The 26,442-nt window shown below is 48.7% G+C and overlaps 1 protein-coding gene across 1 annotated transcript in view; it reads left to right on the forward strand.

Moving 5' to 3' along the window:
- LOC104513243 (protein TANC2-like) overlaps positions 1-26,442 on the forward strand; it is a gene marked incomplete at its 5' end in the record, with an annotated part of 31,321 nt that overhangs the window by 3,060 nt on the left and 1,819 nt on the right. The window contains 13 exon segments of the mRNA XM_010156533.1: positions 1,413-1,535; positions 2,754-2,990; positions 4,693-4,878; positions 7,002-7,095; positions 12,560-12,693; positions 13,112-13,235; positions 17,663-17,838; positions 18,123-18,255; positions 18,811-18,840; positions 19,750-19,841; positions 22,083-22,229; positions 24,270-24,370; positions 26,330-26,442. The exon segment at positions 26,330-26,442 is cut by the window's right edge and continues 1,059 nt beyond it. Of these exon segments, the coding sequence (XP_010154835.1) occupies positions 1,413-1,535; positions 2,754-2,990; positions 4,693-4,878; positions 7,002-7,095; positions 12,560-12,693; positions 13,112-13,235; positions 17,663-17,838; positions 18,123-18,255; positions 18,811-18,840; positions 19,750-19,841; positions 22,083-22,229; positions 24,270-24,370; positions 26,330-26,442 (1,690 nt within the window).

Here is a 26,442-nt window from a genome sequence, read left to right on the forward strand (position 1 = left end):
TGGTGGTGACTCAAACAGCTTATTTATGGGTTTGATGGTATTATAACTATTTCAAAATTATTTTAACCGTTTATTATAAAATTGTTTTCCATTTGTTCAATTACACTGTACTGAGTTCACTGAAATTTAATACTGACCTCTAATGCCCCGTATTGTGTCATCTCAAAAGCAGCGTTTAAGAGCTAAAATTCCTGAGCTCTTTTTCTGCCTCTTAACAAAACGGATACTTTTCTCTATTTAGCTCCCTGAATTTTGAAGGAAACAAGCACGTGGAGTTGTTATTTATAAGAACGTGTCTAATCTGTTGCTTCTTTTTATGGTAAAACCTTTTCAAGTGACAAATCTGTTGATGGCTGGTGCGATGCTTCGGAATATCATTCACGCGTAGGTATTAGAGGTCTGCAGCTGAGCCCAGCAGCAGGCTCGGGTCATGATTCCTGCACATCTCTCTCTAGAGGAAACAAATCCCACCTTTTGCTGCTGGTTTTCTTCCCCCCCACCCTACCTGTCCGTGTCAGTCTGTTGCGCAAAAGCCCTACAACCCGAGCTGTGATCCCGCTGCTTCGCACACACAGAAGCGACCACACGGCCTGTGTGGAAGTAGAAATCCGTGTTCACATATAAAACAGAATTAAAGATGTCTGGAATGTTTCCATGGAAACAGCAGGCTTTAATGGTAAATCAGTCGCAGCACAGCAACATGTAGGGCGTACCCGCAGCAGACAGCGACGCACAACGTGCGGTGAAGCTCGTTGCTGGAGGGGCAAACCCTTTCCTTTCGTCTTTGATCCAGCTGTTTGCTCCCCTCCGTTGGCTGTGGAGTGATTACTGCTCCTTCGACCGGAGGGGGAAACTTGTATTCTGTGCTCTGCCGATTGGTGTTGCTGGAGAGGGATGTCAGGCCTTGTGTGTATTGTGTATAGCCTGATCGCGGACACCAGCCGGAAGGGTTGGAAGCAGTCTGGGATGAGCCACAGGAATACTGTTGGGGGCTGCGGTTGAGACCCTTAATTTATCTGACTGTGAGCAGATCCTGTCATCTAGTTCAACTGGGTGAACACTGAGGAAACTTTGTGAATCAGTTCTGCAAATGAACACGTGTTTCATGAAAAAAGAGAAGCAGCGTGCGGTGCTCCTCAGCTGACATTTTTGGAGGGTGTCAGATGGATTCAGGCTGCTCACGGTTTGATCCTGCTCTCCTAGACCTTGGAGATGGCTATGGTACCTTTCCAAGTTATTTCCTACAAGTTTATTAATTCACTGCAGAGGTCAGATGTGGCGAATTGTCACGTTATCATGTGTATCGCTGCGAGTCTCCTGAAACTCTCTTAAGTCCAAAGACCCAGGAGGATCTGCCCAGTGGAACTCAGCGTATCTGTGAGCTTGCATCTAAGTCGTCTTCTCTTTTTTAGGGGCTGAGTAAAAAAGTTGGAGTATCTTCCTCCATCCTGCAAGGGCTTTGGATCTCCTACAGTACTGAAGGTCTTTCGATGGCTTTGGCATCTCTGAGAAATCTCTACACCCCAAACATAAAGGTACTGGAGGAGGAGGAGGGCCGGGGTGGTGCAGAGCTCCCGTGAGACGCTCCCAGCAGCGCGCAGCAGCCGTGACCTGTGTTTGCTGCAGCTGCCTGCCCGTGGCAGTGGTCCTACCCGGGCAGTGCCGAGAGGCTTGTGGGCGTTCGTCTTGAGCTGGGGAGAGGCCATGAGTTCAGCTGGGATTTTGTTACCAGCTGCGATGATCCCTCAACTCTTCTACTCTGATCCGGGATCTCCTTTTAATTGCAGAGAGTGAACAGTGAATTTGTGACTGAGTGAAATAGTTCACTTGTGGTTTTCCTTCCCAAAGATGTGGGATGCGACACGTGCTGTTGAAATTTGACAGCCTCTAAAGGGCTCTGGCTTAGAGAGGCACTGACTTGCCAAACACAACGGCACACGCCAGTGCCAGCGCTGCGTGCCCATGTGCACTGGTGAGGATGAATGTGTTGGCTGAAGTGACTTCACTTCGATAGCAAAAAGGATTTCAGACAGTGTCGCAGATTTCAAGTTGTCCTTCATCTGGAAGGATGTTTGTCCCAGCTCCTTCCCATGCGGGTGAAAATGCATAAAACCACAGGATCACAAGATGGTTTGGGTTGGAAGGGACCTTAAAGATCATCTAGTTCCAACCCCCTGCCATGGGCAGGGACACCTTGCACTAGACCAGGTTGCTCAAAGCCTCGTCCAGCCTGGCCTTGGACACTCCAGGGATGGGGCATCCACAACAAAATGGGACTGTATATTTTAACTGGGCATTTTACGTCATTTTCTGTTTGCTTGGAAGCATGCAGAAGGCCCTGGCCTAACTTCTTTTGTTGCCTGAAACTAAATCATAGAATCATAGAATGGTTTGGGTTGGAAGGGACCTTAAAGATCATCCAGTTCCAACCCCCCTGCCATGGGCAGGGACACCTTCCACTAGACCAGGTTGCTCCAAGCCTCATCCAGCCTGGCCTTGGACACTTCCAGGGATGGGGCATCCACAGCTGCTCTGGGAAACCTGTCCCAGTGCCTCCCCACCCTCTCTGTGAAGAATTTCTTCCTGATATCTAATCTAAACCTCCCTGATTTCAATTTGTACCCGTTACCCCTTGTCCTATCACTACAGGCTCTTGTAAAAAGTCCTCTCCCAGTACCCTTGTAGGCCTTGTACCCCCCTAAACTGTCTCTCCGTAAGACTGGGCTAACAGGAGCTCTTCTTTCCCTGCGCAGGTCAGTCGGTTGCTGATTTTAGGAGGTGCAAATGTGAATTACCGGACGGAAGTTCTGAACAACGCCCCCATTCTGTGCGTCCAGTCTCACCTGGGTTACACGGAGATGGTGGCTTTGCTCTTGGAGTTTGGGGCCAACGTAGATGCCGCTTCGGAAAGTGGCCTGACCCCCCTCGGCTACGCGGCTGCTGCTGGATTTCTAAGTATTGTTGTGCTGCTGTGCAAGAAACGGGCCAAGGTAAAGTGACCACGTTCCTCTAAAAGCTGATTTTCTGCCTCGGTGCAAGGCAGGGCACAGGCTGCAGGCAGAGTATCCTCCAGCAGGCGAAGCCAGGCTGCTGCTGCGGAGGGATGGCTTTTCTGCTAAGATGCGGTGGCTGTGACACCAAAGCTAAGTAACTCCTGAGAGTGGGTAATTAGTATTCTGGAATTCAGGTCTGAGGTGGGAACAGCGTAATCACCTGGACTGATGGCCTGTTTCTGGAGAAGTCCTTGAACCTCACGAGGTTAAAATGGCAACGTTGCTTTAGCAGCACAGAGCGTTCTTTAAATATCTCCGTGAGACACAATTTCCAAAAACTTCTATCAGATTTGTCCTAGAAAAATACCCTTTGTTTAGCTTTGTGGTGAGTGTTTGGGGTTTTAATTGTATATAATGAGTCAAGTTCAAATATTTTGTTGAAGAAGAAAATTGTGCTGATTTTTGAAGTGGAGCCTCCTGGAAACAATTTGTGGTTTCTCTATATGTTTAGCTTCAGTTCAGAAAGCAAAATATGGGTTTGTACAGTTTTGGTATGAAAGTCGAGATGACTGAGGGACCCATTTAGATCTTTCTGTGTTGTCTGTAATAATGCAAGGAGAGGCCAAAGGAAGAAAATTCTGCTTTTGTTGGGATATTTGGAGGGAGTTGGGTGGCTCCCTGGCACTGCTTGGTAAGGAACAGCATTCCCTGTCTGAGAAGAGGAGTATTTGGACTATAAAATGCAATGCAGGAGTGCCACCACTGTTCCTTGAGCATCCCTAACTGTATTCAGGCAATACCCCAAAGCCAGAGGGGTTTAGTTTGAAGGCTGAGATGTTTGATTCTGGCATAGAAAACTGCAATACTGATTGCTGCCTAAGTTAAATGAGAAATATTCATATCTTAATAATACAAATGTATTACAATATGTGATTTCTCATATGTAGTATATAACTATCACTAATCTTAGCAGAACATATTAATATAATAATTATCTCTCCTATTTATAATAAGAAGTTACACGTTGCAGAGCATGGAAGGGGGTTAACCAGCAGGATGATGGCAGCTGATCTGCCAGTCCTGTTTGCTCCAAGTTACTGCTGTTGGGATAGGAGCTAGGAATCCCAGCTGATGTATTTAGGCATCGAGTGAAAACCATGCCCCCTCCTGAAAAGCCGACCAAATAAGTCCCTGCAGGGCTGCCAAGCGCGATCTCTGTTTCCCATCGACTTGTGCCTGCACTGGGTTCGTGCTGTGCGTTCGTCTGCAGGCTGAGCCACTTCTGTGTCTCTCAAATGAAATGGTTTCTGGAAAACAAGCTGGTTTTCCTATCGTGGATTTGGATGAAGGAGGTGATACTAGTGTGTATGACTTCAGTCTGAGAGAAAACACGGTTGCTGGACTTCAGGACACAAAAGGGAAAATGCTTTTGCAGCTGTCGTGTCTGAAGAAAACTGAAGAAAGCTAAAAATAATGGTAACTTACCCAAAGCAAACACTTGTGGCCAAGAGGATGCCTAAGCCTGGGGCAGAGTTGCGTCGGGAATGGTTGCTTTCTGATCGTGGAAAGGATAGTTTACCAGAAAAATGCACATTTTGCACATGTGGCATTATTTTGAAACCGGGGCTGGAAACTCTGAAGAAACTAAGACTTTTTGCCCATGATTTGGCTTAATTGTATTTTGTCATCTCTCCTCAAGGTGGATCACTTGGACAAAAACGGTCAGTGCGCTCTGGTTCACGCTGCTCTCCGAGGACACTTGGAGGTGGTGAAGTTCTTGATCCAGTGCGACTGGACCATGGCGGGGCAGCAGCAGGGGGTCTTTAAGAAGAGCCACGCCATTCAGCAGGCACTGATCGCTGCAGCCAGCATGGGTTACACCGAGGTAAGACCTGCCAGGGGGTCGCTATGCTTCCGCGGCAAAACATGGAGCAAAAAGCGTCTTGGAGAGGTGGAGTCAGTACCTCTGTTTACTCTTCCTCCCCAGCCCATCCCAGACAGAAGGGTTCACAGATCCCTTGGCAAACCCTGTGGTCTGGGCAGGCATCCAAGAGGGGAAGCGTAACAAGCCTTCAGGTTGTTGGACTAAACCTTTAAGCAAGGGTGGATAAACAGTGTGTGACTTACGCTGCTCCTCCAGTGCTGTTGGAGGGGTGTGCGACCGCGGAGGGTTGGACTGTGTGCCGGGAGGAGAGAAGAGTTGAAGGCCTTGCTCCTGTCATACTGAGATTTGTGATGTGGAAAATGATGTCTGATATATGTTTTCCTAACAAGAAACAATCTTTGAGGATTTTTGCACTGGTTGATTTCTTTGCTAAATTGAGCTCCTCTCCTTTACAGGAGATTTGATTTTGCTTTTGTTAAGCATAATCCATGCAAACATAGGTAATGAGCTCAGATCAGAGGAGCTAATTAAAGAAAGCTGGGAAATTCTTATTAGCTAAGTGACTGTGAGTTGAACTGATTAGAAGCAGATGTGACTTCAAAACCCTAAAGATCTGCACACCGAGGACATAGTTTGTAACAGGGCACAGAAATTTTAAATGGGCATTTCCCCCCCAGGTCATACTGATCAGGAGATCTTCTAACTTCTAACTTCTATCTTCTAACTTACAGAAGGGAGTTTGGAATAGTTTTGTATTTCTGTGGTACCCTAAAAGGTGTGTGGCTGCTTATGGAAAATACTGTAGTTCCCTGCTTTGAGGTGCTTGCAGGCATAGGAGATGCAAGCTGATTTGCTCTTTTTCTCCAACTCTGGTGATGAAACAAGTATTTAGCACGTTTATAAGGTGATCTTAATCCTGGGTAGAGCTACGCTGGAATCCTCACTGTGATTCTACTCTAGGATTTCCATACCAGATGCTTTAGTCAGGCAACACTATGTCCACTACCCATACAGCACCCAGCTGGGAGCTCTGCCGAGAGTCCATGCTCTCCCATCGAGGCAGGGACATACACATGTAGCATCTGCTGTGGAAGTACCGTGGGTATCACTTCAACAGCATCTTTCACATAGGCACTCGCCTGGGTCTCTGCCCTGTCCCATGCCACTGTCATTCCCAATGGCCCATTTAGCACCTGTCACTGGCAGGACATGGGAAAATGGCAGTCATCACGGAAATCCCTGCTCCCCTGGGCTGGTGCCTCTCTCCATCCATGCCCACAGGCAGCAGAGCAGGCACAGCTTCCTCCCAGGTACTCAGAAAACACTGGGTGTAGCCTAGACTCCAGCAGATAATTGTCTCCTAGAATGAGAAAAACGTTTATGTCCTTCAGTCACTAAATTAAAATCTCCATTTTCTTCTTAGCCTCTTGCTTTCTCGCATCATATGATCCAAACAGTGAAATTTTCTGCTAGTTTTCAGTCAATTAAATCTTTTAATTTACCCTTTAAAGAAGTTAATTTGCTTCTCTGGGGTCTCAAGCATCTACAGCTGGAAGAAAAACATAGTGGAAGGCTTTTTAACACTCTGCTTGAAACGAGTATTTGATAGAAAGGAGCGAATAGTTTCTGGAGGTAACCATCTTAGCTGGAGCTTAAACTAAAGAAGCAGCTAATGATTATAACTGCACCATCACATCACTTGTCCGTGACTCAGTTTCCCCAGCAGTAGAAGGGGATGCCCATGCGCATTGCACCCACCCAGGTAAGAGTCAGTACAGGTGTACACACGGGTGTTTCTCACCGGTTACGGCAGATGCAGATGAAGCTGCGTCTGCTGCACACGCCAGGTCATCTGTAGCAGAACAGACCCAGGGATGAAGGACCTGGTCCTGCAAAGGCTCTTCCTGTGTGGCCATATCAAGACACTTGGGTTTGGGGTTTTTTTTCTTGTAGAGGGCAGCAGGTTCAGTGATTGATTTCTGGAAGAATATTTACTTGAGCTCGGGGTGCGAGGGAGAGAGTGCTCCATTTCCCCTGTGTATTCAGAGCAGCTCGTGTTAAGATGTCAGCAGTTTATATATAACGCATCCAAGTTCGTGAGCTGACATGTCATTTTGTTTTAGATTGTCTCCTACCTGCTCGATCTTCCAGAAAAAGATGAAGAGGAGGTGGAGCGAGCACAAATCAACAGCTTCGACAGCCTTTGGGGAGAAACAGGTGATTTCTGTGGATGCTGTAGCTGCCTCTTGCATGTTTGTGTTGATATTTATGGGCTCCCTCTCACCTGATGCATCCCTGATCCCGGCCTTTCTCTTGATGAAGGGAGAAGGATGAGTTCCTCTGCTTTGATTTCAGGTGATTTACAGGTGCCAGGGTGGAGCTTGCACTCAGCTTAGCTCAGAGAAGTTTGGCTTTTGAAAATCCTGAGCTTCTGCAGCTCCTGGCACTCTCCAGGAGCGTGCCGGCATGCAGCGGCTCTGACAACCAGGCCACTGGTTTCTCTGCAACAGCTCACATTGAGTGAGATGGACGCAAAACGCTGCTCTTCCTCTTTTGATATTTGACATATTTATCGAAAGCATCTCCCTGTTTCTCTCCCCCCTTCCTTATTGCGTGCACCACCATGGCTGTTAAATTATCCATTGATTTTCTGAAAACTTCTCATTATTTAGCACCTGGTAATTAAACAAATGTCCTTTTGTGCACTACTATATTTTTATATCGATGGGTCAGATACAGCAGCCCTGCTTTCCTAACGTACCAAAACGAAAGCAGCCATTCACCCTTTCCACTTCACACGTGAGTCGCACTGTCATCTCCGTTTCTTGAGACAGTCGAACTCGGAGTTGTTAGCTTTTAACTCCAGTGACGTCATAAATACTATCCCCTGTCTTTTGTACTCAACTCACTAATCTACTTGCATCACTGGTAATGTTCCTGTCAAGTTAATACGCCAAGGTAATGTTCCTGTCTGGGTAGCGGGGCGCTGATTTTGATTCTGTCAGCTTTGTTTAAACGTGACATGATCCGAGGGTACAGGCGGTGGCTGGCGTGTGGCCTGGTGTTCGGGCAGGTCGTTTCTGGTTAGAAGGGCGGGCGGAGAGCGGAGTTATATTTTGAGCTGATTTGTACACTGTACATTTGAAAATGTAGCCTTTATTAGAGCCTTGTAATGAGTGGAGTCAATCAGATGGTATTGCCCCTGAGCTTTCAAGGGCAGAGCTGGAGGGATGAGTTGTCCCCCCGGGGAGCATGATGCGTGGCCGGGCAGCTCTGGACCACTCGTGGGACATGAGGGAAGGAGTCAGCCCTGTGTCCATGGGAGAGGTCTGAGCAGCAAGGGCATTGTGCCGGTATGAGTGGAAATAAGGGCAACATATACCAATAAGCGATTTGAAAGTGCCCGTAGAGTGTCGTGAGAGAAAAAGGATATTGGATATGGAATTCGTCAAATGAAGTGACTGAGCGTTGGTAATAGGACAGCGGCCTTGCTACCGTGAGCTCACAGTGGTGATCAGGCCAGAGGCAGCTCATCCAAACTGTGCTCTGGTGATGGGGTCCTGGGGGCTACCTTGAAATAGGGTGGCGATCCCGATGCCTTCAGAGTTTGATCAAAAGCCACTAAGTTGTCTCCTGCAGTGTAACCTCGTAGCAGCAGCAGGTACTGCAGGTAGGCTCCTGGAGTGAGGATAGTCCTGGGTTGTCTGGATGAATCTGTCAACGCCTGGTATAAAGCCGTAGGCATTTTCTGACCTGGTGTCTAACTCAGCCGTCCCTGGAGCTCGCAGCTCACGCCATCCTGCTCTCTCCTGCTCAGCCATGCTCTCCGGACTGCACCACACTCCCTGACAACGGCCATCTCTTCTCTTTCCTTGTGTCCCGGGCAGCTCTGCCGTTCCTATTCTGCCTGTTGCCTGGAGGACTCTTCCACTGAAGCCTTTTTCATCTCTGTTACCCCTCTTCCATACCTCTGCCCCCAGCAATGCCAAAAGCTGGACTCACACAGCAGCTGGGAGTTGATCTGGGAGGGGTTTCTGAGTAACTGGGATAGTTGGGAATGCAGATTTGTGATTTGCAAGTCGCACACAAATGGAGGAGCCATCTCAAAGGAATACCCATGTATCCCATTAAAATTGGTGGTAGGTAAGATGGGGAAATGAGAAAAACTGAGCCAGCCACCAAATGTAGGCAGTCTTGTGTCCTCTCACAGGCAAAACAGGTTTATATGTATCTCGACTCTCTTTCACATTGTTTTGTGTTTATTTTCCCAAAAGTGAATGGTGAGTTTAGATAAATTTAAGAGAAATGCTGGTTTCTGCCTAAAAATAGCAATCTGCTCTAAAAATCTGAATCATGTCTTGCCTGTTTGCTTGTGTGTCTAATCTTCCGCAGAGCAGAGCTGACTGCCTGGCTTAGTGATATCAGCCTGATATCATCCAAATGGCAGTGCCAAGTTACATCATAAGTTTAGGAATTGCTGACAGCACACTATAGCCAGCTCCAGATGGAATATATCCCCCTGGGACAAGACTAATATCAAAACCCAGCCCAAAAGTATCTGAGTCACTTGTAATAACTCCAGCAGAGTTGGGGGTGCAAAGAACGACTTCATCAAACTCAATTTGTCTTGCTGCCAGGCTGTGAAACAGATACACGTGCCATAGAGGAGCAATTTAATGATTCCTTCTCCAGATGAAGTTGTTTTTTCTCTAAGAAAACAGACACGCTCTCCACAGCAGAGGCAGAATGTGCTGTTGCAGATCCCTGGTGTTGGAGGCTGGGGCTTGTCTGCTGTCGCTTGCTGTCGGAGAGGGGCACGTCCACACCTGAAACTTGTCTCAGGTTTTGTTTTAACCATGTTTTGTGAAATGCAGCAACTGGTTTATGGCGTTTATGCCAAGACTTTGTTATTGCATGGTGAGTTGTTCTCACGGCACTACATCCTCATGGAAAAGCTGCAGGGTGAAGGTTCCTGTTTTCCAGCCCAGGATCCTGGTTGCTGCTCCTTGGCTGGGTTTGGTGGACTCGCCTTGTTCACCCTGGGCCACAGGAGCTCTGGCAAACAGTAAAACTTCAAACAAAACCATTTCCATTTCTCTCATTTCTTCTCATCACCTTTCCTTGGCTTTTCCAGTCTTTCAACACACAGGCACCACCTTACCTTGAGGGGGTGGGATGTGGTGGTTTGGAGACTAATGGCCGTTGCAAGGCACATGGTGATGTCAGAGGTTGATGAGTCCATCTGAGGAGTGCTAAAAGGCTTAAATAAGCAGATACTTCTGGAATTTTTCCTGAAGCAGTTTAATTGAGCTTTTGGGCATGGACAGTTGGGCACCAGCTGATGCCACAGGGCTTTGGACTTGAGGTAACCATTGATGGAGCTGGAGCACGGGGTTGTCAAAAGCCACTTTGGTTAGAAGGCAGCCAACTCTCCCTCTTCTTGCAGTTGGAGGGACCACAGGGTCCCTGGTCAAAGCAGGGTTATCTGGTCAAAGCACAGGCACTGATGAAGTCGGGGTGGACCTTGGTGAGTTGGTCACCTAAGGTCCAGCTCCGTTTCCCCCTCGGAGATGTCCTCCATTTCCGAGGATAGATGCTTAGCTATCCACGTGTTAACAAGACAAGCTTGGATAGGCTTCTCTCAGCAGCAGACAGCAAATCCAGGTCATCCGTGTGGGACCTTCCTGCAGCAGCAAGGTCTGACTGCTCAGTATCACTGAAGCTTTTGAACTTCCCTTGAGCTGGAGCTGCAAAGGACAGGCTGGAGCTACACACCCACACCATTTGCTTTGACCCTGAGGAACAGCGTAGTGAAAGGACGTGTCAGTCCAGGCAGAGTGGAGAAGGGTATAGCCGTGGATCAAATCATCCTGTTTCAGTAAAGTCTTTTCCAAAGAACATTTCATGATGAAAACCAAACACTTAGGCGATTTACAGCATTTTCATTGTTGCAAACTGAAGTCATTTTGACGTGAAATACCTCAAAATTAAGCTGCAACGTTTCAAGTGCAGGCAGGTTTAGAAATAGAACCAAAAGCCCTGCATACCGATCCCTCTGCCGTGCACATTACACACAGTCCTCCTTCTATATCTGTAGCTTACGTTTAAAACCCACATGGATCTGATTATAGATTTTGCAGTATGTTCTGCTTGTGGCAGCAAGATGATTTTTCTTTTAACTCTTGGTGTCTCTCAACCCCAAGAGAAGAAAACTCAAGCGTGCTGTGGGACAGAATAGAGAATTAATTAAATCCCCCAACATTAACAGCGTTGCAGTTGGAAACCCATCAACACCTCGTAATCAGCCATCCCACAGAAATGTACTTCAAAGAAAAAAAAAAAGCCACGTCAGTTAGAAATAGACTCCCACCTTCTGCTCCAACTCCTACTAGAAGCAGCAGAGCACCGAGCCAGAGGGGCTGTGCTGAAGCGCAGAAAGTTAGGGAGAGGGGGGAGGAACCGAAAAGTCTAAAATTAATACCAAAGAGGAGTCGAAGGCAGGTCCTGTACTTGAAACTATTTTCAGATTGAATGTGTCTTTTCGAACCCAACCATACTTTCTGAGTTAACAGAGCACATTTTGTCAGGGATGGAGCTGTCAGGTGTTACTTCTACCCACCTGTAATACTGTGAGCATCTGTAAAACTGGAAATGAGAGAGAATTTTGGTTTCGCACAGAGACCCTTGCTGATCGGATCAGTTCTCACCAGAAACAAAGCCCAGAATTAGCATTTTTCTTGGAGAACGAGTGAACATACTCGTACAATTTTTGCTTTCCAGTTGTTCCCCTGGTTTGAAACATAGAATCATAGAATCAAGGAATGATTTGGGTTGGAAGGGACCTTAAAGATCATCCAGTTTCAACCTCCCTGCCATGGGCAGGGACACCTTGCACTAGACCAGGTTGCTCAAAGCCACATCCAGCCTGACCTTGAAGACATCCAGGGATGGGGCATCCACAACATCTAGAGGCTAAAGTGGGATATTAAAAATAAAAATCCTCCATCTGAACAAGGCCACTCTGTGCTCGTTCAGACAGAGAAAAGCCACAAATCTCAACTGGCTGGCAGTGGTTGGTGGTGATCTGCCAGTGCCTCCAGCTTGATCCCTCACCTGCTCTCTTGTAGCCATGGTGGAATGAGTCAAGGACGGGTTGCAGAAGGTCGTGTCAAGACAGCGTGTGCCCAAAGACCTTTGTTTTCTCTGGACATTGTGCCCCTGCTAGGACTTACAGCCTGTGTTCTTCAGCAGGGAAAGCTGCAGGAGGCACGGGGGGGAAATGGGGAAGGTTTCGTGTGACGAGGCTCTTCATTTCTTTGCCGTAGCACCTTGAACCGCAGTCACACGTGCCTGTAGATTATGCGTATTGCAGTTCTCATCTGGTGTCACTGCGACTTGCAGAAAGTAATAAAAGCTGATTGTCCCAGTCAGCGTCTTTCCATAACGTTACCAGATCTTTTCGTGGAAGAGTTGGCCTTTGAAGTAAACAAAAACTTCAAGCAAGAGCTAGAACTGGACTGATCCAACCCATTTTCTTTGTCCATTTTGCCCATAGCGAGATATCTTTGGCATTTCAGGCACCATCACTTTGGTATCCAGCAGAAAGGCCTATCTCCAGATAGGAGAGAATCTCCCCGGGGAGCGTGGCACTGTCCCTTCACTGCTTTTCTCTCTCCTGCAGCTCTGACGGCGGCGGCCGGACGCGGGAAGCTGGATGTCTGCCGTCTCCTCCTGGAGCAGGGTGCTGCCGTTGCGCAGCCCAACCGTCGCGGGGTTGTTCCGCTCTTCAGCGCCGTGAGACAGGGCCACTGGCAGGTGGGTGGGTTCCCTGCGATGCCAGGATGGGCTGACATGTAGGGTCAGGCCACCCCTTCCATCCTTCTGAAATACGGGTGGAGAGGACAGACCCAACTCTTCTGGGGGATGATTGGAGTGAGGAGAAGCAGTCCTAATGCTCCAGCCACTCTGGGCTCTTGCTGGCTACAGCTTTTGCTTAAGCACCGTGTTATCTCACCATTTGGGAAACAATTGGGATGCTCTTGACTGAAAAGGTCGTTTTTCCTGTCTTTATGCCTCTGTTGTTTCTCCTAATCTTGTAGCAACAATCCCAGAGGGCACCATGCCTGGGGGGTGAGGTTTCAAGACATGGGGACCGCTCTGCTCCTCCGTGGCTCTGGATTCTTTCCAGCTGGGTGTGTTCATACGACGCGTGTTCTCGCTTTGTGTGTCGCAGATTGTGGATCTCCTACTCACGCACGGCGCTGATGTGAACATGGCAGACAAGCAGGGGCGGACGCCGCTGATGATGGCTGCATCTGAGGGACATCTGGGCACAGTGGAGTTTCTGCTTGCACAAGGTTAGAGCACGTGCTTGGAAGTGTGTTGGAGACCGGCCACGGCGAGTCCCACCGCACTGCCTCCTGCACAGCTGGAGTTCCTAATGTCGGGGTGGGGATTGTAGTCCCGTTGCTGGATTGGGCGGTGGGAGAGGTTCTCAGCACCCTGTCCTGCTTGTTGGAGAGCAAGACTGGAATATTCATAGTATTAATCTTGGCTGCCTGTTTTGTTGTCTGTGTTTGATGCTCACAGCCTCAAAACCACACATTTGAGTTAGAAAATAAAGCATCACAGATGCTTTGAGCATCAAGTTAAGAATATGCCCTTGAACCACGCTCAAGGCTTTCCCCTGAGACCAGAATCAGCGAACGCTGTGATTGAACCATGGACATCACCATGGAACAGGCAGGGGGAGGCTCAGCCACAGGACCAGAGTCTGGGAGACGTTTTAACACGTCCATCTTCAGTGCTCGTGTCGTTGCCCATGTTTTTGACACTTACCAGCAGCAGGAGGGTGAGGCCCTGACAAGGATTTGGTGTATGTGTCGCAAATAACGCAGAATTGTTCTGAAGACAGTCTGCTCTTCAGCTTTGCGCTCACCTATTCCCATTGCTCAGTAGTTTCATGCAATAACTCTCCTTCGCTGGGAGTCACTCAGTCAATGACATGTTTCATACGTAGTCATTGCTGTGCGTGTTTGAGGTGAGTCAGAATAACACGCTGCCTGCAGCCTGTGTGGACATGATTGTTTCTTATTTCTGTAGCTCCTCAGATACTTCTTTTCTGACAAATAGCCAGTGTTTGTTTGGGTAATACTCCGTTCTTTTTTTAGCTGGAAATAGCATTTCATTCTTGTACTATTACTTGATATTTTTATTTCAGGTAAGATCCCTGTTTGGGAAGGGATATTTTCTTCATATCGTAAGTGACTGTGTCTGACCTCTTAGCCAAAATGTGAGACACTTCAATATTTTACGCGGTAGTTGTAAGAACATTTTTTCACTGTAAGTTGCCAGGCTTCCAAGAACAAGTTTCTCATTGCCTGTCTGTCTGTCCTGAGCCACAGGCCAGTGGGATCCTTGCTGTTCAGGGCTGTAACCTGCAAACAGAGATCAGTTTGAGGCATGGATCTCCTATCAACTAATTCAGTTCATTCTTTTATGATAACCTGGGGGTTTTAAATTTCAAATTAACACTCTTCATGTTGGAGATGTAACGTGGCTCCTCTTGACTGAATCTGTGCAAGAAGTTTAAAATAAGTGATTTTTACCAGACTTAGAACTGTGTGTGTTGCTTAAGACAGGTTCAGTGGAGCATGAAAATACCAGATAATCTGATCCTGGCTATGGGATCACCAGCAAATGGGCATAATGTTTCCCAGGCTCTTTGGACACTGAGAACCAAAGTCAGAAGTATGAACATCTTTTTTACTTTAAAAGGTGTGTTCTTCTAAGTAGCTTAATAAACTCCACTAAATATGCTATTACACATGGTTCTAAAAAGTTAGCTCAAGCCTGGGCAGAGTACAGTGATATATGATGTATTTTAATTAAAGTGGCTTTGACAATCCTGTTCAATGTTTCATTAAAATCAAAGTGCGTGAATCATAAGCCATAAGCATTAATTAGTGTGTTGCAAAGCAAATCTCATTTGACTGTACTTGATTAACACAGTCAGCATTTGTAAACACTTTTTATTAACAGAGTTGCAGTCATCAATCAATTTGAAACCCAAATTTTTAGAGGTACCTACTGTTCTCGCAGTACTTCACCCAGTAACGGACGTGTGAATGGTGAATTAAACTTTCCTGGTAGCAGCTCTGCCTCAGCTGATGTTGTATGGATTTGTGTTACACAAAGCAAAATAATTCTTGCTGCTTGTTCCTTTTGGGAAGAGCCTGATTCTGCATCTCGTTTTCCTGCAAAAAACAATCCCTCGATGTTTTTACTACCCTGGGGTACGTGTGGGTGCTACTTCTCGCTGTTTGTGCCTCTGACACACAATGCTGAGCCTCCTCCCCCTGGGGGTAACCCTGCCCGGGCACTACAGCTTCGGATGCATCCTCTGCGCAGAAAGGATCCGACCATCCCGGCCAGTCCCTGCTTCCTTTTGATGCTCCAAGTGTCAGTCTTTGTTTCTCCAGCTTGCTCATTGCTCTGTGCCTACCGGGTAACGTATTAAACCATCAGCTCTTGCCTTTAGGCAGGTAATTTTGTTAGGGAAGGAGCAGCCCAGCCCTTCTCAGCACCAAGCTGGGTTTGCCCAGACAGAATCCTCCCCGCTGCAGCAGGGATCATAGAATCATAGAATCACAGACTGGTTTGGGTTGGAAGGGACCTTAAAGACCATCTAGTTCCAACCCCCCTGCCATGGGCAGGGACACCTTCCACTAGACCAGGTTGCTCAAAGCCACATCCAGCCTGGCCTTGGACACTTCCAGGGATGGGGCATCCACAGCTTCTCTGGGCAACCTGTCCCAGTGCTCCCCACCCTCTCTGTGAAGAATTTCTTCCTGATACCCGATCTAAACCTCCCTGATTCCAGGGATCCCGTGAGCTCACCTTAAGCCACTTGCCCTCAAAACCATCAGTTTGTTCCATGTCTGGCTGCTTCAGTGCTCAGTAGGTCAGACAGCCCTGAAGGAGCGCGGGATGTCTCGAGTCAAGCAGAGGTTCTGGGAGCCACGGCCACATCGGGAGCTCGGCAGAACTCATGCCCAGCCTGCCTCGGAGCAGCGTTTTGGCAGCTCTGAAGCGGTGCACGTTGTCCGCTCACTTAGACCTTCAGCTTGCATTGCTGCGGTGACACCCTGAAGTCTGTGCGTGTCACCCTGTGGTATCGTGTGTCTCTTCCGCTGGACTGGGAAAAGAGTGGGAAGGGTGAGTGGTGATACGCTTTCCAGAATTCCCTCTTACTGCAGGGAATTACTTTTGCCTGCTCCAGAAGAGTCAGAGGGAAAACACAAGAGAAACTTTGATGGTTTAATGGCAAGAAGGTAGCTGGTGCAAATGAGAAGGAATGAAACGAGGCTTTGTCCTGCTTTGCTGAGCCCAAGTTGGCCGTGGGTCAGTTGAGGCTCATGTGGGGGCCTTTCACAGAGCTCCAGGGAGGTTCCTGGGTGCAGTGTGGGCAGTGTGAGAGAAGGCTGGCAAGATGCTGGGAGTTTGTTGTCATCCCTTAGCTGGTACATTTGGGCTGCCTTGCAGCCTGTGTCCCTCCTTGGCACACCGGATCGCCCCAGATGCAGTTTGCCACCTCCCTCGCTGGCAGTCCAGGCGGCAGTTCGGAGACACGCAGCAAGCAGGATGCTGCAGCTGTGCCGAGAGCTCTGGGCGGAGGTTTCCAAACATATCCCGAGCGAATGTTCATGTGTTGTGCTCCTCCGCAAACAAAAACTTGTGCAAGCTGGAAGACCTGTCAGTTTGCTGTCATCTGGGAGATGTGTGCTAACCAGGGATGTGTCAGCTGGGATGAACGGGAAGGTTCAGGAAATTTGCATTACTCCCCCACTTGCTGAGCTTTCTGGAGACGGTGAAGATCTCACGCTGGGCAGTTTAGAGTTTACCTACAGGAGGAAAATACTGCAGCAGCAGTTCATCCCAGCCTGCTGGCAGGAGGATCCCACAGGTAGCTGCAATTCCTCAGAGGACCAGAGCCGATACGGATCTCTTCTGCACGCTCAGGAGCCGGAGCCCTGCCTGTGCCATGGCAACAGGAGTTGTCTTCATGCCACGAAGAGGAGTGTTCACTTAATGCTGCTGCTCAGATCTCATATGCGTAGCCGTATGCCGTATGAAGCAATACTGACCCGTTGGTATAGCAGCGTGACTTCCTCATCCAAGAAAATGTCAAGTCCCTCCTCCTTGGCTTGCAGTTGGCAGTAGTTTATCCCAAAACGTTGTATTTATATTGGGTAAAGTTCAGGGAGAAATACTGCTGGAAATTGTGTTGATTTGGGTGAAGGGGAGCGAAGAGGAGAAAATCCGTGCTTTTTTAGAAGAACTGAGCTGAATTGACTTGGTTCCCCTTGGTACGCCATGGCCTGCTGAAACAGCAAAATGATCTTCCTCTCTGACTCACACAGGCAGGAATGGGTCTTGATTAATAAAAAAAAAAACAACAGTTAAAAAGAAAGATTGATGTCTCAAATGCGGGATGTCAAACCCACCCTGCTGCTCAGAAGATGTTTGCCAGAAAAGCCTACGGAGCTAGGTGCGAAAAAGTTTGCAGCTCGGTGTGAATCAGCTCATTTGCCACAGTTCCTGTCGGTGCATTTGAAGTTGCCGTGGAGGGTGGGATCCGCGATGGGAGAAACGTTAATAAAGTAATTAATAATCATGTAGATAGCTCTCTAAAAATAAGCTATTGTCACTAAGCAGATGGTTTGTTGTATCACAGTGCTCAAGAACAGGGAGCTCGTGAGTGAACCGATGGTTGTTCTTTCAGGTGCCTCCATCTCTCTGATGGACAAGGAGGGCTTGACAGCGCTCAGCTGGGCTTGCCTGAAGGGACATCTCTCCGTGGTGCGTTCCCTGGTGGAGAATGGAGCTGCCACTGACCACGCGGATAAAAACGGACGCACTCCGCTGGACCTGGCAGCTTTTTACGGGGACGCAGAGGTGGTAAGTGACCTGTAAGACGTGCGGAAGAAAACCAGCAGTTGGTGCAAAAGCCTTAAAATAGTACGATTTGGCTTGATGTGGCCATAAGCATGCAGAGTCCTGGCCCTCCGTACGTGCAGGGGCTTCCACAGCGGGCAGGCTTGGGAGTGATGTACCCACAGACCCTATAGCGGTGGCGTTAGCCCAGGCAGTGGGGCAGAGAAGCTTTTGCTGCTTGTACATCCCCAGCGGTGCACGAAGGGCTCGCCCAGGAGCAGAACTGACTGTTGGGCTTCTCCTCACAGGTTCAGTTTCTGGTGGACCACGGGGCCATGATTGAGCACGTTGACTACAGCGGGATGCGCCCTCTTGACAGGGCAGTGGGGTGCCGCAACACCTCGGTCGTCGTCACCCTCCTGAAGAAAGGAGCAAAGATAGGTAGGGACCAGGGGACAATCCGCCATTGGCTCTGTGCTCAGGCAGGACTCTGAGCAATGGGGCTGGCTTCCTGGAAAATAGAAGCGTAACACAGAGGCAGCCTCAGCCCCAGCTCCTGCTTTGTACTCCGAAAGCAGCCGGCGAGTCACGACTGCCTTATTCTCTTTATTAAAACGGGGAATATTTTTTTTGCTGTCGTATTACTTAGCAAAGTTAATCAATAAACCACTGTTTCTTTGGCAAGGTCTTTCCTCTGGTAATGCTTTTTCTATCTCTACTAGTCTGAGTCGACAAACGTACTATGTCCATGCATTGCTGTGAGCTGCTGCATTCACTTGCTCTGTGTGTACTTTCAGATCTCAGTGTACCTGCACTGCGCCTCACAGCTGCTCACGTTACGTTTTCCTCTGAAAAGGGATTTTGCTGGTGCATTGGCTTCTTTGCTGCCTGCCTCTCACAGCTGCTTTTTTCCTTTCTTTTTTTTTTTTTTCACCTTCATCCATTTTTTTTTTTCCCCTCTCTCCTACAACTTTTTGTTTTCTCCTTTCTTTGAAGGTTGTCAGACGTTACCGAGTCGCCCACGAGGTATATCTCATTGCTGTCAGCATCAGCTTCGATCTGATAGCTTTGTCAGCCTTGCTTTCTCCTGTTTGATTTAGCCTGCATGCATCCCCAACACCTCTAATCTTTTAATTTACCTCACCTTCAAATAATTTTTTTAATGACTGTTGCAGAGAATAACTTGAACTCAAAAACTAACCTCCTTCCCCCAAAATGTACTGAATCTACTTATAGAATATTGTTGACTTATTCTTCACCCGCACTAATGAGTTGTCCCCAAATTCTTGCCCCCCCCTTCCCTCCCAGTACTGGTCCTTGAGATGACAGCTGGCTCTGCACGGGCGGACCCCTGCGCAGAGCCAGCGTGTCCCCGGCCCAACGGACGGCTTCGGCACCAGCAGCACTTAGACACGGCCTTTCCTTTGTTGTATTTTCCACCTTAATGGATTTTCTACTGTAGTATTTCACATCTTGTGAAGCTGGAAATCACAATCCACTTAAAGACCAAACGCCTATCGACAGTCGAACTGCAGATTTCCTAGTACGCTTCCAGAGATTTTGATTTAGAAATGCATTTATGTAACCACTCTGATTTTTCCTTTTAAATACGTTTTGTTCCCCCCACCCCAGCTGGTTCCACAATCGGCACTGCCCTCTTGTGGAAATGGCTCCCGGCATTTCCCAGCCCATCGTGGTGGTGGTGATTAGGATTAGCCTTAATGACTGCAAAGGAAAACCATTGCAATGTGGATGACGTTAATTTAAGTGCGAGAGGAATTGTCAGCTCGATCATTTGGAGCGCTCTGCCCTTTGACCATGCCAAGTTGTTCTCTCCAGCAGAAATTCCCACCCCAGGATATTTTTTCCACCCAGCTTCCTACCACCCTTGCATTGTATGAGTTTTTTACCCATCATGCATCCTGTACACTACAGGTCCAGCAACATGGGCGATGGCAACCTCCAAACCAGACATCATGATCATCCTGTTGAGCAAGCTGATGGAGGAGGGAGACATGTTTTATAAGGTGAGAAGAGCGCAGAAATTCCCACCCCAGGATATTTTTTCCACCCAGCTTCCTACCACCCTTGCATTGTATGAGTTTTTTACCCATCATGCATCCTGTACACTACAGGTCCAGCAACATGGGCGATGGCAACCTCCAAACCAGACATCATGATCATCCTGTTGAGCAAGCTGATGGAGGAGGGAGACATGTTTTATAAGGTGAGAAGAGCGGTACGCAGCTTGCAGTGCAGCCTTGTATGAGGTTTTGAGGCTGCTGCCTTAACCCATGGCAAGTAAAAGCTACTGCTCGCAGCATTCCTGGTGTTGCAAACTGTTTGGTTTTGGTTAGTGGGGCTGGGGAGGGGAAGGGATTGATTGCCCAAATCTGTAACGAAGCTGAAGCAAAGCCAAGTCTCTCTGCATTCTGGGTTTGAGCCAGCACTTCATTTCCTCTTTGAAAACACCAGAACCCAAGTGTTCTGCAGAGATTCGGAATGCTGATGTCATTGCATCAGATCTGGCAGCGTTACCGTTACCTAGCTGACTCGCTGCCATGGAACAAGGCGACAAGATAGTATATCCCAGAACAACTCCTAGAAGAAACTTTTTGCAATGAAAACAGACTGTCAGGACACAGATGGCTTTGTCGTGTCCTTTAGCCCATGGGAGACGTTCCACCGTTGCAGTTAGAGAGTCTTTTTTGCTCTGTTTATTTTAAGCTGATCTTTAAAGCCTGTAGATTTGCACACACACACAAAATGTGTAAGTACAACAATGATTCACTGTTAGGCTCTAAGGGTGAAGCAGAAAATATGCAAAGCTGGCATTGTAACTGGAGTTACCTGCCAGAGATACACGATACAGCTGAGAAACCTGAGTCTACAAGGTTTTAAAGCTTACTGCTTGTAGCTGCAAAATTTATGTCTGGGTCATCACGAATTGCATGCGTCCTAGATCCCATTTTGCCCTCTTTCTTTCACCCAAGCTGCCATGGCTGCCCCCCTCCAGGGTGCAGATCGTCCCATCCCAAAAATAGGTCCCCAAAATAGAAAAGACATTTTTTGAAGGTGACTGTTGCGTCCCAATAACTATAAAAGGAACCCAACTGACGGGCTTAGATGTAGCCACCTAATTTTTAGACGTCTAAAGTCCAGGGAGATGAATCTCAACCTGTTCGTCCAACTTCCGAGCCACATCGCTGCCATAACATTTGTCTTTAGAATCATAGAATCATAGAATGGTTTGGGTTGGAAGGGACATTAAAGATCATCTAGTCCCACCCCCCCTGCCATGGGCAGGGACCCCTTCCACTAGACCAGGTTGCTCCAAGCCTCATCCAGCCTGGCCTTGAAAACATCCAGGGATGGGGCATCCACAGCTTCTCTGGGCACCCTGTCCCAGTGCCTCCCCACCCTCTCTGGGAAGAATTTCTTCCTGATATCCAATCTAAACCTCCCTGATTTCAATTTGTACCCATTCCCCCTTGTCCTGTCACTACAGGCCCTTTTAAAAAGTCCTCTCCCAGCCCCCTTGTAGCCCCTTCAGATACTGGAAAGCTGCAATGAGGTCTCCTCGGAGCCTCCTCTTCTCCAGGCTGAACAAGCCCAATTCTTGCAGCCTTTTGTCATAGGAGAGGGCCTCCAGCCCTCTGAGCATCTTCGTGGCCTCCTCTGGACTCGCTCCAAGGGGTCAATATCCTTCTGATGTTGGGGGCTCCACAGCTGGACGCAGCACTCCAGGTGGGGTCTCCCCAGAGCAGAGTACAGGGGCAGAATCCCCTCCCTCGCCCCCCTGGCCACGCTGCTCTGGATACAGCCCTTTGCTATTGCAGAGCCTTCTCTGAGCCCCAGGAACTCCACCCCATGTCCCACGCCGTGTATTCTTTACCAGCCCCGGCGCTTATTAAACTCTGGGGGTGGGGTGGTCTCCAGGAATGGGTTACTGCTCACCCAGCTCAACAGACCATCCCTCCAGAATGCTCACGGCGTTGCATGAAGTTAACACCGTTTCTGCTGCGTTTCCCGCTGTAGCGTGACAGCTCTGTACGAAGTGGGAGGGCTCAACTTGCACAAGGCGTCTGCATTTCTACATCAGATGTTCCCTTGATCAAATGTTCTGGTTTTCCTTTCTAGAAAAGAGCTAAATAGTGAAGTCATGTTAACTGAACCACCTAAAACACTCGTGGGGTTGGTGAGTGAGTTCTCTGCAGTGAAGTAAACTCAACCCAAGGATGTTTTTTGACATATTCTCCTTCTATTAGAAAGGTAAAGTGAAAGAAGCTGCCCAGCGCTACCAGTACGCTCTGAAAAAATTTCCCAGGGAAGGGTTTGGAGAAGACCTGAAAACCTTCCGTGAGCTGAAGGTGTCGCTCCTTCTCAACCTCTCCCGATGTCGGAGGAAAATGAACGTAAGTCTTACTCTGTGTGGCCTTAAGCGCAAGCTGCCAGCTCTGTCTGTGTACAGAGACGTGTCCGTTCCGTAATGGGGCTGTGACCTCTCACATCTCTCCTCGAACCTGGTTGTCCTTCACAGAGCACTGGCATTTAGTAGTTTGACAGGAGTAAGGATTTAATATGCATTTCTGATGATTAAAATTCATCGCTATGTTTATAGCTTTTTGAATCTTTTATTACCCCCTTTTGATGATGATGTGAATTGGGGATGGAGGCATTTTCCAGATTTCTAGGGCAGCGGTGAGGGAGGAGCCAGGAGATGTGCTCCTTTGAATACTAATTAATTTAAAATGAAGGAGCATATGCTTGGGGGGCTCACACTTCCCCAGGGCAGTGACTCATGCAGAAACACCCCCACATACTCCTTCTCCTCCCAGAACTGCCAAATCACTGTCACTCTCCCCGCTCCCATCCAGCAGCATCTAGCGACCAACTCTGCAGCATGTCTGTTCTTCCAGCAGAGCAGGGCCACCTCCCCCTCGCTCTGCGTGCAGAGGCTTCACCTCCACAACTTAGTCTGCCTGGTCTCCAGAAGTAAATCTCTGCCGAGGCCATGAGCCAGCAAAGATTACACTGGAGGGGAAGGGGGAAAAGGGGTTTTTTGTGGCGCCTTCATTGCTTTAAGCTGTGAGGGAGAGAGATGAAAAGCAGTGGAAGTAAAATCTTAATGCTGGTGAACAAACAACACAGTTTGCAGAAAAGGTGTGAACCCTCTCTTTAAACAAGCCCACTCGCAGCTAAGCCTGGGCTTTAAAGGCAAGATTTGTGGTTTATCGTTAACTGTGGAATCCCAGGTTTTGTGCTACAAGACTTCAGAGTGTTTTAGTTGTTCCTGCAGTTTTTGCATCTGTAGATGAGACCATAAAGGTACTTTGACTACATTCCCAGTTTAGTCTGCTAGACAATATCTCTTCAGTAGCTGCTGCTGAAGGTACAAACCGAAGTCTGAGCTTCCCCAAGCAGGGCAGTCAGATAGCAAGCTCCAGTGCAGACACTTGAGGGGAGATTGACCCTCACCCTGGGCTTTGCTGAGGTCCAGCTGGCCTTACTTGCTTCTGGGTGGCTGCTCCCTGCAGTCCAGGTGGCCATCATGTGCTCACGAACTTCATTTCTAGAGGATGGAGTTTGTTTATTGAGTTTTTGAGCAAATCAGGAGTACTGTGGTGGTTTCTTCTGCTCAGGGCCGTAGCCCAGGTTCTGTTGTGAAATGAAAACCCCTCCACTGGGAGAAGGTTGCATTTGCAAGTGCTGAGCTGAGCTTAGAGGTACGTGAAACGGTTGGGACAAGGCAAGGGAGGGCAGCTGGCAGGGTTTTTGACATGGTTGATGGCACTGCCACTCAAAAGCACCCAGAGCAGTGTCCATCCCATGCTATCACCCTCTCCCTCCCCACTCCCACACGAGTCTCTCAGATGAGGTGTGGGGCAGAGGCAGGGAACAGTGGAACGGATGGCAGTGGTAGGAGACCTTTGCCAGGCAATTCCTGTTTGTAGCTACTGAGGTATTGTTGTCCCTTCCTTCACGTGCAGTTTTATTCAGCCCCTTCAAAGGATGTCAGTGTGTTGCAGAGTGGGAAGCAGAGGGCGTGGGAAAGGTTTCCTATTGCTCTGAACCGTGGAAAAAAATCCTTCATGAGATTACATTCCAGCCTCGGCGAGACCAGATATTTCCTCAAGACTGTAGGTTGTGGGAGAGGGATTGCATGCACTTGTTGGGGACACAGTCAGTGAGAACGGAGCCAGTGGCACGCTGGCCTCTGTGGGTGCTGACAGCACCCGGCGTTATGAGAGGGCTTTGAGTCTTTGGACGTGCTGTCGTAGCTCTCTGGCTGTAAATAATGTTGAATCCATGTGAAACATTCCAGTGCCATCAAATTTTCCGTGGTACATGCACAAAGAAGTCCGTATTAAGTTTGTTCTCTTCCCAAAAGACTGTATGTATTTGTATTTCTGTATCTATTCAATTACTTACCTGCACACCTATTGCAATGACAGGATTTTGGAATGGCGGAGGAATTTGCTACTAAAGCACTGGAGCTGAAACCGAAATCTTATGAAGCTTACTATGCAAGAGCAAGGGCCAAACGCAGCAGCAGGTGAGGAGAGAGAGAAATGCGAGGGGCTGGTCTCTTCAAGCCTGGCCACACCGATGTAGGCATCCACCCTGCAAAACTGTACCGGTGTCCCCATGGGAAGAAATAAATGGCAAAGGGACATTTGTTAATGAGATTACAGACCTCTCAAAAGTCCAAAGTAGCACCCTTCCTCATTTGGTAACTCCTGGAGACAGCTGGATGCAAATGTTGTGAGAGTTTCATCTCAGTTGAACTTTGCCTGAACATCTTACTACACTGGAAACACCAAAGTTGGGTGTTCTGTATAAAAATACACTTCAGTTCAACCACAACTTGGAGTTGAAGCAGAATATGAGTCATGGAAGCCCTGTGGCCTGTGTTATGCAAGAGGGCAGACTCATTCATCACGGTGATCTCTTCTGGCCTTAAAATCTGTGAATCTCCCTGTCCTACGGCACTTTTGCAAGGCAGGAACTGCTGAGTAGCTGAGCCTTCAGCCGTAGCTTCTGCTGAGTGCTGCAACCAGCTTCCAGAGCACTGCAGCACTGGGACCTCTCTGCAGCTCAGATGGAGCCTGGGGGCTGCCCTCGTTGGCCTCCCTGAAGGCTAAAAGATGAGAGATTATTTTCCAAACCAATCCGTGCCATTCCTAAACGAGCAGGAGGGCTTGCTTTAGAGTCCCTGCTCAAGGGCTGGACGCACCCTTACTGCACGTGTCCTGGTAGTAAGCGGCAGCCAAAATGCCTGTCATGGCAGTGCAGAGCATCGCCAGGAGCCGGGGGGGGATGTCCAGTCCACCCGTGTCCATCGCAGCTCGGCAGGCACCGGCACGTCTGACCCTCCGTGCTGGAGGTGATGTGTGGGTCCCAGCTCCTGGACACTGGTGCTGCGCTGCCGGGTGCTGCTGTGGGAGGTGAAGCTGTGACCGGCTGTTCTGCAGAGTCCTGCTGGCTGAGCCACGCTGACCTGATGCCTTTCCCTTCATGGTTTTCTCTCCAGTGTTTCCAGAGCACTTGTAAGGAAGCTTAAGAACCAGGTTCCTTTCCAGATGATATCAGCCTCCCCACATACAAGCATCCTTTTCTCCCCAGGTCTCTCCAGCAGCAACCGTCACCACTTTGGCTTTTCTTCCCTATTTCCCAGCTCATGCCCAGCAGCACCCCTGGGGTCAGCACAGGCTGGGGGACAGCAGGCTTCTCCGTCCTCCCCCTGGCTTTCCTTGTGCAAAACCTTAGGCTGGTGTTGGGTGGTTCTGGGGAGTTTTCTCTGTGATCGTCCCCCCCAGATGACAATCATGTTCAAACAAATGGTTTTGCTCCGGAGCAAACCGTGTCCCTGTAAATGACAACCCCCTTCCTGGCCCCCCACGTCCCTTTTACCCCTCACAGGCTCCCCAACATTGCTCGAGTCCTTTGTTCTGAAGAAGTTGCCCAAACCCATTGCAAAATTAGCGAGACAAACCTTGCCTAAAGCGCAGACCCGTGGGAGCTCCGGAGCCAGCCCTGACGCTGTGTGGTCTTGGCGTCAGGCAGAACTTAAATTTTCACTGGCGTAAGCAGTTGCAACTCCGTCAAAGCTGCGCTTGTTTACAGCAGCAGTGAGCTTGGCTCTCAGTTACTGATGCGTTGGTTTCCCCTTTGCTCAAGCAGAGGCAAGGCTCGTGGTGGTGCCGTGAGCAGTAATTAATTAGCCGGTAACACACACTGCAGAGGACAGGAGGCTTCGCTAGCCTGGGTTGTGCCATCTCAGGACTGTGTTCCCCTTTTCCCCAGAATGGCTGGCACTGTTTTCCTTCAGTTTGGCTAAAATAAATCCGAGGGAGGCACATAAAGCAGAGTCTGAGAGATGCAGCCAGCGGTAGCAATCACAGACCTCTCTCTCGGTAACACGGACAAGCCACTTAACCCTCGGGAGCCTCAGAACGGCTCCGTTGAAATCCAGAGTAATTTCAGTTCTCATTTCTGTCCCTTTGTCAAGCAGGCAGTTTTCAGCAGCCCTGGAGGACCTGAACGAGGCCATCAAGCTGTGTCCCAACAACCGTGAGATTCAGCGGCTGCTGATGCGGGTGGAAGAGGAGTGCAGGCAGGTGCAGC

The sequence above is a fragment of the Eurypyga helias genome, unplaced genomic scaffold (genome assembly GCF_000690775.1).
Source record: "Eurypyga helias isolate BGI_N326 unplaced genomic scaffold, ASM69077v1 scaffold6028, whole genome shotgun sequence".
In the NCBI taxonomy this organism is placed as follows: Eukaryota; Metazoa; Chordata; class Aves; order Eurypygiformes; family Eurypygidae; genus Eurypyga; species Eurypyga helias.